Source organism: Asterias amurensis, chromosome 2 (assembly GCF_032118995.1).
Source record: "Asterias amurensis chromosome 2, ASM3211899v1".
NCBI lineage: Eukaryota > Metazoa > Echinodermata > Asteroidea > Forcipulatida > Asteriidae > Asterias > Asterias amurensis.
This window is the reverse complement of record NC_092649.1, coordinates 28,927,151-28,943,375: the sequence shown is the minus strand read 5'-3', so window position 1 is coordinate 28,943,375 and position 16,225 is coordinate 28,927,151. Positions and strand designations below refer to the sequence as shown.

Here is a 16,225-nt window from a genome sequence, read left to right as displayed (position 1 = left end):
GAATGAGGCAAAGTCACAAATCAAATGTGCCAAACTGAGCAATTCTGTGTTACTGTGTGAACAAACAAGTTGACACTGTAATTCAAACAAGCGAGACAACTTACTGATCTCAATCCACTTTATTGAGACAAGAAGTTCAGTAAATACCCAAACAAAGTGTTTTTTCAAATATTGAGGGCTATGTGTGCTCACTGTGCAAATCTTTGTGTAAACCATTCATTTGATTATTGATCATTACCTATCGACTGTTAAAGGCAGTGGACACTATTGGTAATTCCTCCAAATAATTATTAGCATAAAACCTTTGTTGGTGACGAGTAATGGGGAGAGGTTGATGGTATAAAACATTGTGAGAAACGGTTCCCTCTGAAGTGCCATAGTTTTTGAGAAAGAAGTAATTTTCCACGAACTTGATTTCAAGACCTCAGATTTAGAACTTGAGGTCTCAAAATCAACCATCTAAACGCACACAACTTTGTGTGACAAGGGTGTTTTTTCTTTCATTATTATCTCGCATCTTCGATTACCGATTGAGCTCAAATTTTCACAGGTTAGTTATTTTATGCATTATGTTGAGATACACCAACTGTAAAGGCTAGTCTTTGACAATTACCAATAGTGTCCACTGCCTTTAAGCACAGATAATGGTAATTTTGGCACATTTGGATTGTGACTTTGCCTCATTGTCATTCATGTATCCAATTTCAGCAACATGTAATCATTGCAAATGTGGTATAATATTAAAGAACACTTCAGCTTTGCATTGATAATATAACATAAATAATGAAGATATACTTGATAAAAAAAAGTTTCCTAACTGTTTGTGAGCAGTTTACATTCAATCCCAAACCACAGGGACCTATAACAAAAGATACACTGTAGGACCAGTGCAGTTGGGAGAAGGTCCCCAGTTAGAGAGTATGTAAAAACCCATAGGAGGTGTTGCCAAAAAGTCCCAAGTACAAACACAAGAGGGACAATAGGAGGTCCTCGTATAGGGCGTTGTATTCTAGTGGAATGGTGACGTTTTTAGTTTGATTGTGCACACAAATGTCAGGTTTTTTTTTATGCCAATGATTTTAGTCTTGTCTTCAAAACTTTATGTAGCATCAGTGTGTTACAGATGGGCTTTCTCTCCCCCTTATCCTGTTCCTTTTGTTATGACATATTTGTTGGTCTTTAAGAACATCTGTGGTATTTGGCAAAATAGGTCAGTCTGTTTCACAATGTGTATTGTTAGATGTTGTGCAACGGTCATAATGTAACATTTGTGTCCTTAATGTGTTGACACTCCAAACTTATTGTTAATGTGCAGTGGACACAATGTTTAGTGTATAATTGCCCACTGCATTGTGTGATGTTTCTAGCCTATAAAATACTGGGTATGCCTTTTGCTGGGTTACACTCATCACTCCGCCACCACTGAGTCAGCCAGGGGCTCTGCCCAACTCATACATTGATGGGTGTCACCACTCCAACCGTCGGCCACACCATTGTCCAGTATTGGTGTTTCAGCCATATTCCAGTTATAGAGACAGTCAGTCACAACTGTGCTCTTTCTCCTTCAAGTTGATGGCTTGAACCAACCGGTTCTTGCACAGAGACAGTCAGTCAAAACTGTGCTCTTTCTCCTTCAAGTTGATGGCTTGAACCACCCGGTTCTTGCGCTCCGATGGCCTAAAACCCACGCCCGGTTTTGAGGCTCTTCCTAGATGGCCTAAAACCCACGCCCGGTTTTGAGGCTCTTCCAAGATGGCCTAAACCCATGCCAGGTTTGAGGCTCTCCCCAGATGTACCAATCTAGTGCCAGACGTCAATTTAGAAGAGACACCGTGTAACCAGCACATCAAACCCAGTCATCAAACTTCCGGTAGCTATAATCTTAGGGTCTTTTATTTGAATTGTATTAAATCTGCCATGTACATTATTAATTGTTCTATTGCTTTAAATATTGTTGTTTGAGTATAAAATAAATTATCATCGTGAATATAATCGCTGGTTAGGTTTCACTCTTCCTTGTCAAATGTCTCTGTCGTGCCTTAGTTCCTTTTTGACATTGTAATGAATTAGGCGCACGTATAAGTGCAAAAACGATGTGTCTCTATTTCGCACAAACATTGTGTCTCGTACAAAAATGCTCCTTGCAAAAACGCATCTTGGTGCCCTACTTGTATTGTAATTACATCTGGGCTGTGAGTGAGGTGCAACACTTTGACAATTTCAAATGTGTGCTTTAAATGAAGTGCTATTTAAGGAGATACACCTTTTTTGCATTGACACAATGTTATGCTAAAAGTTAGTTGTGAAAAACGTGTAAGTATAACTGTCTTTTTTCCCATTTGTTCAATCTGTTGCCAGGTGGAATGATAGCCCTGACAGTGTTTTAGACTGGCTGAAATGCGGCTTGAGAAAAGACCATCAACCATGGCAACTGGAGCAAGAGCCTCTTTACTTATAATGGAAAGATTGGTTCTCTTGTTGCTTATCTGTGTCTTTCTTCCAGCCGTTTATTCTCAATCACAGCCTTGGATTGGAAACCTCTCCGCCTATGAAATAGCTTCCTTCAAAAACCCAGTTCAAGTCGTACAGATTGTTAAAACCCAACTGGATCATTTCTCCGTTCATCCCGACACTGGTGATGTTTATATTGGAGCTGTCAACTACATCTACAGACTGGATGAGAACTTGGTACAGGTTGTGAATGTTAGTACAGCAACGGGTGTAGAGGAAAGGAATGTCAACTACAATAAGATTCTGGTTTTGCAAGGAGGCAGACTTATTACATGTGGGAATCAGATGGATAAAGATATGGGGATAAGGTGGTGTGCATCAAGGAATGAGGATGATTTATTGGAAGATGATTTGACTGGTCAGATTGATAATGAAGTAGCTGCATTTGGCAATTACACAACTGAAAGCATTGTAGTACCAGGACTTTATAATGGTGATAGTGCTTCAAGACTGTATGTAGCTACGTCATTCTGTGACGAAGGATGTGATGCTTGGTCTGTCCCACCTGTTAGTAGAAGATTGCTGGATGCAGGTGGTAGATTCATGTATGCTAATGTCGATGATGACCAATTAATTTTGTCCACGACTGCAGGTACAGATCCCTTATTCCCCATCAGTTATGTGAGTTCTTTTGTTTGGAAAAAGTTTACATACTTTGTTTCTTTCCGAAAAGAAGATGCTACTGATGAAAGACATGTTTCAAAGATGAGTCGAGTTTGCCATGACAGCCCTGACCTTGACTCATACACAGAGATTGTCATCCAATGTTATAGTCAGGCTGGTGATAGTATACACAGTTTGGTTCAAGCTGCCCATGTTGGACCAGCAGGGCCTGATTTATCGCAGTCGTTATCACTGAATGTTGACGATGAAGTTTTATATGCTGTGTTTGCAAAGAATGCTGCAAACCAAGCAGAAACTGATGTTCCACAACCCAAGAAAGGTTCAGCACTGTGTATGTACAAGATGAGTGACATAGACGCTGCATTTGAAGCTGCTGTGGATGGATGTCTGACTATTGGTAATACATACAGTGTAGGATACCTACAAAACAACCGTTGTCCTGGGTCATCAACAGTAAGTTTTGCTTGAATATTTTACAAATCGATTCTGTATAATGTACATGTATATGCCACAAATCATGGTTACACATTTTTGGAAAAATGGATTACCCCTATTCCAAAACAAAAAATAAAGAAATATAAGCTTTTCTAATGTTCCATCTGTAACAAGAATATGATACGCATACGATACACATACTACAAGTACATTTCTGTGTTATAAATATTGTGTTCATGACAGGAGGCTGATATCAATCAATAATAACAAGATAATTCTTCTGAAGAAAATTTTAGATTGTAAGAACTCCCTTTGGACAGCAACATGAATAGAGACAGAAAAATCTATGAAAAGCATTAACATAACTAGATTGTAAAATCTGCCAATCAGAGACCAATAGGATGACTTGATGATTTGAGTTGTCTGCATATTGTAAAAATCTCTGCGTTTTTTTATATCTGATTATTGCCAAATAATGGTTAGAAATTATTAGGATTTGTTTTCAGCGGTATTTTAATTGTTTATAAAAGTAACTGTACAGTTCAGAGTGACATTTATGCTTGTTCCAGCTTTTTTTGTCTGAACAGATGATAGTTGAATTTAATTTAAAATGTATGTAGTATTCTTAAAAATATAATAAACAGTTTTAAGTTATTAATTTTTTTAATTACAAGAGGAATTTATTAAGCACTGTGAACAAAACATAGAAACTCAACGAGAGTCTCTTTTAAGAATTTAAAAACTGTTTGTGAGACAAAGCATTTCAACTGGAGATAAGCATGTATTTCCATGTATTTCACCTGTGCTCCTGATCTCGTGAGGGATGAACCATTAGGAATCGGATAGAAACCTTGTTGTTTTACTTAAGATTCTTCGAGTAATCGATGCAAGAAACGTTTCCAATTGACTGCAAGTAATCTGGCAATTCAGCTTCCCTGGCTATGGCATCTAATAATCATGGTATATTTTGTCTGCAGCCACCTATCAATCCTGGCCCATACTGTGATGCTATGGGCCGATACAAATACGCTGATGGTATTACCCCAAATGTATCTACAGCAGTGTTGGAGCTTCCAGACCATTTGACTTCCTCCATTATAACCAGCATTGAACTCGACCACACTGTAGCATTCATTGGCACCACAGAAGCACAACTCTTAAAGGTCAGTATCATCTACAAAGAACCATGGAAGATTTCATGTAAAGAGGATTAGCTTTATAAAAATAAAAAAAAATATTGAAATGGAAAAACACCTTTAACCCTGACTTCCTCGATCTCAACAACTAAACACGGCTGTTAAAAAAGTAACACTGTTGAAGTGATGAATATTAATTTTGTTTTACCCTTACACCGATGTGTATTGCCACTGTGGATACTCGGTGCATTCCCAAGTTCTGTGAAAACAAAATCACAGGCATATTACTCGAGTGGGATGCAAACCCACAACCTTTGCAATTCTAAAGTGATGAAGTCAAAATCTTTGAAAAAGAAAAATCGTTGAAATTCACTCATCAGGAAAGACATGCTTATGAAATTATGAGTGACTTGCCTTAGTATGGTATACATATTGATCAAAGTTTTGCCATCTTAAGCTGTTCTGTTAAATGTAAATATTCTGCAAAAATTAAATTGCCAGGTTCATATTGAGAGTGGATCTTCAGCCAGATTGTATGAGCAAGTACCAATCCCATTTGATGATAACCTGAAAGGATTCACCACCAATCCAGTAAAGAGAGATATGAAGATCAATGACGCAACGGGAGAACTCCATCTACTAACTGAACAAAAGGTAAGAAGCTAACCAAAATTTATTTAAAGGCAGTGGACACTTAATAAATACTCAAAATAATTGTTATCATAAAAACTTACTTGGTAACAAGCAATGGAGAGCTGTTAATGGTATAAAACATTGTGAGAAATGGCTCCCTCTGAAGTGATGTAGTTTTCGAAAAAAGAAGTAATTTTTCACGAATTTGGTTATGAGACCTCGGAATTAGATTAGAGGTTTGGAAATCAAGCTTCTGAAAGTTGTGTGAAGGGTGTTTTTTCTTCCAATTATTATCTCGACCAATTGAGGTCAAATGTTCACAGGTTTGTTATTTGGTGCATATGTTGGGATACACCAAGTGAGAAGACTGGTCTTTGACAATTACCAAAGGTGTCTAATGCCTTTAAGACCTTTGATTAATGACAAAATCAATCCCAAGCTTACCAGTAGCTGGAGTGACATGTTGTGCTTTAATGTTGAAGACACCGCAACGACTCTTCAGAGCCAACACTTCCTCAAAAGACATTAAACATTGTTGTACCCGCAAGTTTATTGTTACTTTTTATTTTGCACACCGTGCAAAGCTTTAAACACCATTCTACTTTGTTGATAAGCCAGGATTGAATGGACTCTTAGGCCTAGCCTGAGTCAGGTTCGAATGGATTCCATTTCAATTAGCTTCTTATGCATAAACCTTGCTTAGCACAGGACAACTTTGCTAATCAGAAAGAAACTCCACAAGTAAAAATGCTATCTCATTATCACAGCTTGGTACTGATACCTTGTTTCATTTCCAAGGACATGGGTAGTATGTGGTGTTAAAACCTATTTATTCAATTTTTGTAGCTATAACTTAATACACGGAATCTGCTTAGCTGTCTTTTGGTCATTCTTTTTACAAATTTTCAAGGACAGTCTACCCTGCTTCGTTTTTTGGGGTGAGATTTCTGGATGGATGGTTTTTCTTTTCATTAATGTTGCAGTTTCTGAAGATGCGTGTTGAGAATTGTGGTCAGTATACAACGTGTGAGACGTGTATTGGTACGGATGCAGGGATGGATGGAGACCCATACTGTGGCTGGTGTACTCTGCAAAGACAGTAAGTATTGTATCTTGGCTGATTAACAAACATGATTTGTACACCTGAGGCAAAGCTGACGGTGTACAAAATCAATGGACCCCTTGTTTTGTTATACCGTGATAAAATATTCCCATATATAGGGGGCGATCTGTTGTCATCTTTCAACGTTATTACAACAAAATTGCCACAATTCTCCTGAAGATGAGCAGAGTATACTGTTCGAAACGTGAAGACCACACCGGGTCTTTTCAGTGTAGAGTGTCATGGCCGAGTGGTTAAGAGCATCGAATTCAAGTTCTGGTGCGTTTTCACCGAAGTGTGGGTTCGAATCCCGGTCGTGACACTTGTGTCCTTGAGCAAGATACTTTACTATAATTGCTTCTCTTCACCCAGGGGAATAAATGGGTACCTGCGAGGGTAGAGGTTGATATTGTGAATGAAAAAAGCCTTTGGAGCGATATAAACTGTTGCCCAGGTTGTATACTCCCAAGGGAGCTGAGAAACATTAAAAAGGGATGTTATTGGCGCTATGACCAGGGCAATAATGTAAAGCGCTTAGTTATTAGGCGCTATATAAATCGAAAGTTATTAGTTATTATATTCCCTCAAAAGAGATATTATACAAGGTTGTACCAGCAAATTTACTATTTAGGTAGTTACTTCTTAAAATTGGCACAGTTGAAAAAGCAGACAAACGAGATCGGTCATTGACCAAAATATTGCTTCCCTATTCCCTATAGCACATCAAACCAAGGAACAAATATCAAATACTAGTTTAACTACAACCTCAAACCCAGGGCTGTTTCCTATTGCACATTGCACTAAAGAGCGTAGATCAATTTACCTTATTACAACCTTGAACCCGGGCCTATTTTTCATACTGTTCATGGCGCTTAAAACGACCAACAATAAGGCACAATCAAGGTAAGGTGTATGTGAATCACTCGCGATCCTCTGAGCCATGAACATGTATCTTGGTATCACATAGTGGGTACGTTCGATTAACTTCCCCGGGTCAACCCTGATCTGCCCCTGGTATGCCCCTGGTATGTTCAAATAGCTTTGACGTCTTTCCAGGGGCTCACCCCGGTCAGCCCCAAGTGCCCTGCTTGTGGAACGGGTCACTTAGGGCTAGCCCGACATGCATGACGCCACCATGATAGGGCGAGTGATTGTTCGATAAGCTCTAGTCAGGGTCACACCTGAAAGAACACCACAGGGTCGTCGCAGGAAAGCTAATTCAACGTACCCATTATGATTGGTTCTACAATAAGTATCTTGTCTGGAGAAGAGTTGTCGATTAATTCTTGCTGCTGTACACTGTAGAAAAATATTATTTCTTGTTTTTTACTTTAAGGTGTACCCGGTATAATGAGTGTCCCCAGCCAGATGTTTCATCCCGCTGGTTGTCTTACAATGACCCTCAGTGTATTAAGATTACTGATATAGCTCCGTATGACAGCCATCCTATCACTCTTTCAGAACAACAGGTATTAATTTCCAATCAATATAATCAAATGCAGTGAACACCAAAAAGTGCACCCTCAATATTTATAATATGTATAATTGTTTTGCATATTTACAATAAAAAGTTCAGTTTGTGTCCACGACCTTTTGGCTCACTCTCTTTTCCCATTTTGAGCAAGAGAGCACATTTATTTTCTTTAGGTATTTCTGCCTATTTTGTATGGAGCATGGCTCGGGTCATGCTCCCAACACTGTTTGCTTGAGAGGTATAATGTCCTAGACCTCTATGAGAATATTGTTTTGTGTTCAACAAATTTTGTTATTAAAGAAATATTGAAATTTTTAGGGCTTGTTGAAACGTGTATTTTTAATGTATGTATGGTAGAGTCTTGGTACCCAGCTGCATTTTGACCTGTGACCTTCACATTGTATTTTTATAATAAGTGACGGTGCTGTGGTACTTAAAGGAACACGTTGCCTTGGCTCGGTCGAGTTGGTCTTTGAAAAGCGTATGTAACCGTTTGTTATAGAATGCATATGATTAGAAAGATATTTTAAAAGTATCACTCGAAATTGCGTGGTTTTCCTTTTACCTCGTTGCAAACACGGTCGGCCATTTACGGGAGTCAAATTTTGGACTCCCGTAAATGGCCGACCGTGTTAGTTCGCAGAGTTAAAGGAAAACCACGCAATTTTGAGTGATACTTTTAAAATATCTTTCTAACCATTTTTTAACCATGTGCATTTTATAACAAATGGTAAAAAACGCTTTTCAAAGACCAACTCGGCCGATCCAAGGCAACATGTTCCTTCAACACATTGTACTGCTTTTTTCTTGTGAAGAATGCATTAGTTGCAGGAGATAAATCCTTTTATAATATGGACATCTTACTGTGGATTTTGCTGTGGTATTTTTAGTGAATGCTCACTTCCTTCTCTTGCCTCTACAGAAGAGAAGGCTGAAAAGTCTGCATGAACCCTTTTTCAGCCTACCCAAACAAATCCACTATTTGTTTGTTTGTTATCACAGAAGGGATATATATGTATTACAAAGTCCTGGTTTTGTTATCAATGATTTTTACTTTTTTATAACAGATAACTTTGACAGTGCAGCAGCTACCAGATTTGCTAAACAGCAGTCTGCATTATATCTGCAACTTTGATGATGTATTTAGCAACCAAGCTTTTAAAAGTGGAGACACTCTTCAGTGCACCACACCACCAAGTAATCTGATACCTGAAATCATGATGGCAGGTAAGTAACCATTTTAAAATCAAATATTAAAGTACCTTACACAATTGCTGGGGCATTAAAGGCACTGGACACTGTTGGTAACTAATCAAAATAATCGTTGGCATAAAACTTAACTTGGTAATGAGCAATGGAGAGCTTTTGGCAGTATAAAACATTGTGATAAAAGGCTCCATCTGAAGTAACATACATGTAGTAACACAGAAGTAGAATTGAAATCGAGAACTCGGCTGAGGTCTCAAATTCAAGCATCTGAAAGCACACGACTTGGGCGACAAGGATGTTTTTTTCTTCCATTATTCTCTCGCAACTTCGATGACCAATCAAGCTCAAATTTTCACAGGGTTGTTATTTTGTGCATATGTTGAGATACACCAAGTGAGAATACTGGTCCTTGGTAATTACCAATAGTGTCCAGTGCCTTAAAGTTCCCCTGAAACCAATTCACATCAATCTTGAGTTGTGCTGTAGAGAAGAGTTGAGGGGAAGAAGAAGATGGGGTAGAACCAACAGAGTTCAAAATTCTTGAAAAAGGTAGTTGAGGCAAACAAGGGTTCAAAGCCGACTTTCCTAACTTTATTTGGGTCATCTTGAACTTAAACAAATATAATTTGTTGGTCACATGGTAACCAATTTTCTTTGCATAATTAGCCAAGGACACATAGGGCTAACTTAAGAAATTTCCTGATGCAAGTAATATTTATGACAAACTGGTAGTACCAGTATCTGGGGGCTAATTCAAGGGCACCAATCTCTATGAAATCACTCTGGTTCAAACCAATGATTAAAAAGAGTCGGCTCTTTTTGAGAAGGCTCGGTCCCTGTAGCTTGCCAGAAGAGTTTTTGAAACAGATATTTAAGAGTAGACCAATCAAGGCGCGCACCGGGCGCACAGGTGTTGAGCACCGGGCGCCACTGCTGCGGTGTACATGTGCCTAGTTTTGTGCACAAAGACATGAGGAAATCATCTTCCTTTTCACTCTTTATGGAAATTAAATGTTTTCCTCAACGACTGACACAATTTACTAGACAGGACATCATGATACACTGATGTAGATCTCTGACCACAAATATTTGCAACTAAATAGAAACCAAATCATCTTGAAAACGGTGATTGTCTTAGGTGAGTTAGGGGAAAAAGACACGTAAACTGCATAATAGTTGCTTAAATGCGTTACATTTTGTCAGAATTTCAGTATTTTACTCAGTGCTTACTTTAAGAAAATTACCAAGAATGTAGTAAATCGTCTTATCATGCAGCCATGGCAGAGAAATTGCATAGATTGTCAAGGTAGACATTAAATTTCCATAACAAGTGAAAAGGGAATCGATCGTGTGTCTTTGTGCACAAAATTTGGCACAAGTACACCGCAGCTGTGGCGCGGCGTGCCGTTGGCGGTGCCCAGCACTTGCGCGCCTGGATTGGTCTATAAGATCAGAGACCTAGTCCCAGGTAGCAAAGTTGTAACCGGTATTGTATGTAGAATGGAGCTAACCTAGCAAGGGTTTGTTTGTAAGGAGCATATTTTTTCGGATTCTAAACTGTGTTTCTCTACTCAGATGATCACTCATCAATGCTTTTGAGTGTTGAGTCAACAGAGACAGGAGTCAACTTTGTGGATCGAGAGTTCAGTTTTTATGATTGCTCCTCACACACAAGGTGAGTGCAAAAATGTAAACGACATATAAAAAAATATATTAAAAATTACCTGTTGGAAACCAAAAGGACCTACGGTATAGATGCAACAAATAATTAAGGGCCTGACGTTTCAATCCAAGCATAGTTTTTATCGAAGGCTAAGAAAATTATTTTAAAATCTTTGGATTGATGCCGCTGTACTGTTTGGAACAAAAAAAATTATAAGTTCCCCTGTTGAGCGCAGACCTAGCCAAATAGTTTGAAGCATGTCCAAACTACCCTTGGTTGAGTTCTTTAATAAAACAACCTTTATTTATGACATTGCTTTAAGAATTCCCACGGGAATTGTAGGCCGGGGCTAATAGCCACTCCTGCCTGAAATCAATCTTGTCCATGTGGCTTGGCGGGTTGGAAGATATTTTATTAGGTCTAAAGCTATTATCATGGTTGAGACTTTGTAAGGACAGTGTTCACACACAAGAAAAGACCTACGTTTATAAAACTTATATAGTTTGAAATAGTACAATGAGGTAAGCATGTTCGTAGATTCAGAGGTTGTCACTGGGGTACCCTTACAGTGATAGGCAACCATGTAAAACGCGAGTAACCCTGTTAAGTGAGCAACCCTCTAGATTGAAGTAACATTGTTGATTGAGTAATTGGAGTAACCCTGTCCTGTAACTTGAGTAACCCTGTATTTACAAATCATCTAAGTTATTCAAACTGTTTGATTCTTGTAGTTGTGTATCATGCGTTGGTAGTCCCTGGGCCTGTGACTGGTGTGTCTTTGAGAATAGATGCACTCATGAGAGCACCTCTACTTGCTCTGGACAAAATGAAGTAATCGTGACTGGACAGAATGTGAGTACAGAAAACACAGTAACATTTGCATATCTGCCAACCATTCCGATTTAGGCGTAATCATTACGGAAATACAAGCTGTAGTACGGATACGAATTACTAACCCTTTATTACGCATTTCCTCAAAATCATGTACAATTAAATACAATGATTTATTTATATTTTGAACGGTAAGATGTATCAATTATTTATCCGTCTTGTTTTCCAAGCAGTATATTTGTCGTTAATGTGAGCGTAAAACGCTCCGTGTGGTCTTTCATCGGAGCCGTTGTTGTTAGTTTTTTGTCTAGCGCGATGTCCATTATACATGTCTTCAATGCCATTGTTCCATTGTACCAAGAGAGGGTGCTTTACTAAAAAGCCAACACCTTGAGACAACTATTTAGCGCACATGGTTTTCCCACACGACGTACGTTGTATGGGTTGTGTGTGTGTGGACGTGTATTTTTGCGACAAGTAAAATAATATGGCAGTCTGGCCGACGAGGACGCATCGCGCTTGTGGAATTACGCTAAGGAAAGCTACAAAATATCTTAAATATGAGGATGCACAACACATTGTTACAATGTAAGAATTGTGGCCTATGTTTCTGTGAATGTTTTGTCTACGCTGCCGTTTATTTTTGAAAGCCTTTTAACGTTCGTTGTGCTTGCCCAAAATCTGGACAACGGTTTTCCGGTTTTTTTTTTTCTTCCCCATTTTCTTTAGAGTGCACTATCAGTGTGCATACTTTTTGTAAGAATCACATGATTTTGCTCGATTTTGCTTGATTACTCTTTTTCATTCCTCAAGGTTGGCAGGTATGCATTTGTAGATCTTATGTTCTCATGTTGTCATGTTCCTTGCCTTGAACTGGTGTTAATAGACATTAATTCTCAATGGACTAAAAGGTATCAGACTACTTTTGGTTTTGATGATATTCAAACAAGACATTCTTAAACTTGACATGTTGACTGATTCAAACATGTCCTCTTTGGAGTGTACACAATCATTTTTTGTTGATGCCTGATGATGAATGCTTCAAAGTTTGCTCTGGAAGAGTATCAAGGAAAATGACATTTTACACCATTTTGACAAAAAGTTAGAAACTTTTTCATAAGGAGTTTTATCTTTTGGAAAATGAGTGCATCACAAAACTTAATTTACCTTGGAAGTAATTTTAGAAGTAAAGTCCAGCTTAAAGACATTGGACACTATTGGTAATTGTCAACGACCAGTCTGCTCACTTGGTGTATCTCAACATACACATAAAATAACATACCTGTGAAAATTTGAGCTCAATTGGTTGTTGCAGTTGCGAGATAATATTGAAAGAAAAACACCCTTGTCACACAAAGTTGTGTGCTTTCAGATGCTTGATTTTGAGACCTCAAATTCTAAATCTGAGGTCTCAAAATCAAATTCGTGGAAAATTACTTCTTTCTCGAAAACTATGTCATTTTAAAGGGAGCCGTTTCTCACAATGTTGTATACTTTCAACCTCTCCCCATTACTCATTTCCAAGTAAGGTTTTTTGCTAATAACTTTTTTGAGTAATTACCAATAGTGTGCACTGCCTTTAAAGTATAGGTTACTATAAAAAATAATAACACCAATTCATTAAAAGTTCATCTGGATTGTTGATAATCATGAATTAAAAGATTTTTTTTACAAATCAAAAAGTATGTAGATGTTACTAACACCTACATAGTAACACCAGTAATAACACCAATTCTTTTGGAATATCCTTTCAGAATAAGGGTACCAGCATGCAAGGACCTGATTCATGCCCTCAACTACAGATTCAAGGAGGTGAGACTTTGGTCTCTAATGGAGTAGACAGACAAATTATCGTCCAGACTGAAAACCTTCCTAATGCTGCACAGGTTAGTGGCTTTACGAGGTGTACTGTACACACTTAGCACTAATAAGTGAAGAAAAATACCTTATTGTGTACAAAGAAAAAGAGGATTGTGTTTCGCCCCAACTTTAGAAATGTCCCGACTATAGTCTCAACTTGTGTGTTACAGTTGGGATGGCCCAGATGTAGCTGGAATTGCCTGGTCATGGAATTGGTCGGCTTTATAATTGTCCATAAAAATTGTCCCAACTATGGAAGGGACCTGTCCCAACTTAAGTGATGTAGTTGGGATGACCTAGCGATGGTAGGTGTTATGTACTGCACATTCATTAAGGATTCGGTAAACTTATTGGAGAAGATGGCTTTATTGTAGATTTTGCCGCTGAACCTTGCGAACACTCTTACAAGCCTTATAATTCAAATATTGCTCTCTGAGCCAAATGTAAAATAATGAGCACGCCACTAGGAATGATGATTTTTAAACATTTTGTCTTAATATTTTATGGATAGATAAAGAGTTATCAGTGTAGTCTAAACATAGAGGGAGGCAAACAGTCAGCTACAGCAACCCGTGAAAATGACACTTTGACCTGTGAAGATAACTTGGTAAGTGCTACTTGTGTTTTACTTTTTAAAATCTGAGCAAACATGTATTAGGCACAGGACACACCCAATCCCAGTTCTATAAGTCAGTATGTGCTAGTCGCGTTTGCTCGTTCAAATCTGACATGCAGGAATTGGGAAAGGGAGATGTTTCAAACCCTGTCTTCTATGCCTAATTAATATGAAAAATCAGAAACTTTGTGTTGCAGCTTATATTCCTGGCAACTTAAGCATTGACTTCTGAAAGTAGCTCATCCCAATGCGCATGATGGGGGTCAAAGGGCTCTGGGCGAGATACGTGTCCAAGCAACACCTGCAACCATTATGGTGTGCTGATTTTGAAGCAATGCGGTACACAGCTATAAAGCCTAGCATAGTTACATGTAAACTACAGCATTGGATCCATCTTGGCAACTTGATTTTTTAACCGTATTTTGGTTTGAAAGATGCATTGCAGTATATTTTTAAGATGGCGCTTGTGCATATGGCTAGACTAAACCTTTACCAATTGTTCACTTCAGTGATTTTGTTTTTGTATTTTAATTCTGTAGTACATATACACGGCTGATGAGCAAGAGTTGAATGTTGACTTGACGGTGGAGTGGACCGATACAAATGATGATGTACATCTACTGGATGACAGATATGGGTTCAACGGTCAGATTTTAAAAAATACAAAAGCAATGGGAGTACCCCATTCAAAAGTATAGCTGAACTTAAAATATGACATCAAAAGTAGCGTGGAAAACCCAGCAATGGCTTTTTTTCTAAGAAAACGTTGAGTTGAAAAACCATCCCAACTCATTTAGAGATTATCATTACATGGTGTTACTGCAAACCTTACTTTATCGTATTTCCACCATGCAAAGTTTCAAATCCTACTTGGCACCTTGTTTGTTGATATTTGCAATACCCGCTATAGGTCTTCTGACTTTCGCATGACTTGATGAGTGCAATAAGGCTATTGTTTGAAACTGTTGGCTAATTTATAATAATTAATTGTTTGTTTACAGTGACACTCTACAAATGTGAGTCTCTTCGTCCAGACTGTAGTCGCTGTTTGTCTGAGGTAACTACTCAGGAAGAGCTTGGATGTGTTTGGTGTGATGGGATCTGTGCTGTCAACGACAGTGCAGTATGTTTGATGACTAACTCCATGGTTACTCGTGATAATGGACTCAACTGCCCTGACCCTGTTATAGAAGAGGTAGATTCAATAAAAATTTGCAATAATTATGGCTTTAAGACACTGGACACTAACGGTAATTGTCAAAGACCAGTCTTCTCACTTGGTGTATCTCAACATTTGCACAAAATAACAAACCTGTGAAAATTTGAACTCAATTGGTCGTCGAAGTTGCGAGATAATAATGGAAGAAAAGACATCCTTGTCACACGAACTTGTGTGCTTTCAGATGCTCGATTTCCAGACCTCAAAATGAAATTCTGAGGTCTTGAAATCAAATTCAAATATTTTAGTGGATATTTACTTCTTTCTCTAAAACTACGTTACTTTGGTGGGAGCCGTTTCTCACAATGTTTTATACTATCAACAGCTCTCCATTGCTTGTTACCAAGTAAGTTTTTATGCTAACAGTGATTACCAATAGTGTCCAGTGTCCATTTTTTTTAAGTGCCGGAGTAGAGCACTTTGATCTGAGTGACGGTGAGAGTTTATCTCATCTCCAGAGACGTGAACTTACAAATGTTAGTCAAGGCTGCCTCTGCCTCTTTTGCTGCACCAGAAGCAGATAATTAACAGGCTGCTTATCATTCAACAATTGAAATCCTCGGTTCGATGAAGTAAATACGGTGATGTGTGTCAAACCATGGTTTTGCAAATTGTTTTTGATGGCAAGTTATTTCGCTCAATTTTTGTTGCTTCAGATACTTCCAATGTCTGGACCTATCGAAGGCAATACAAGTCTTACCCTCAGCGGAACGGATCTTGGGCGTCAATTTGATGACGTCCAAGAGATCACAGTCGGAGACAAACTATGTGATACGAGTGACTTCCGAGGGGAATATCAAACTGGTGCCAGGTAAGGAAATTCCGCTTAAAAGACAATGTACACGATTGGTCATTATTATTATTATTTATTATTATTTATTCGGCATAAAAACACATACAAAATACAAACAT

General features: G+C 38.3%; 1 protein-coding gene across 1 annotated transcript in view; it reads left to right on the top strand.

Annotated features, from left to right (window-relative positions):
• The window catches only part of LOC139933759 (plexin-B-like), a 48,570-nt gene that overhangs the window by 7,002 nt on the left and 25,343 nt on the right, over positions 1-16,225 (top strand). The window contains exons 3-15 of the mRNA XM_071927957.1: positions 2,359-3,588; positions 4,548-4,733; positions 5,208-5,360; positions 6,323-6,438; positions 7,778-7,910; positions 8,983-9,142; positions 10,700-10,799; positions 11,519-11,639; positions 13,373-13,504; positions 13,990-14,085; positions 14,634-14,739; positions 15,096-15,289; positions 15,970-16,124. Of these exons, the coding sequence (XP_071784058.1) occupies positions 2,398-3,588; positions 4,548-4,733; positions 5,208-5,360; positions 6,323-6,438; positions 7,778-7,910; positions 8,983-9,142; positions 10,700-10,799; positions 11,519-11,639; positions 13,373-13,504; positions 13,990-14,085; positions 14,634-14,739; positions 15,096-15,289; positions 15,970-16,124 (2,843 nt within the window). The 5' untranslated portion in view covers positions 2,359-2,397. The remainder of the gene's footprint in view (positions 1-2,358; positions 3,589-4,547; positions 4,734-5,207; positions 5,361-6,322; positions 6,439-7,777; positions 7,911-8,982; positions 9,143-10,699; positions 10,800-11,518; positions 11,640-13,372; positions 13,505-13,989; positions 14,086-14,633; positions 14,740-15,095; positions 15,290-15,969; positions 16,125-16,225) is intronic.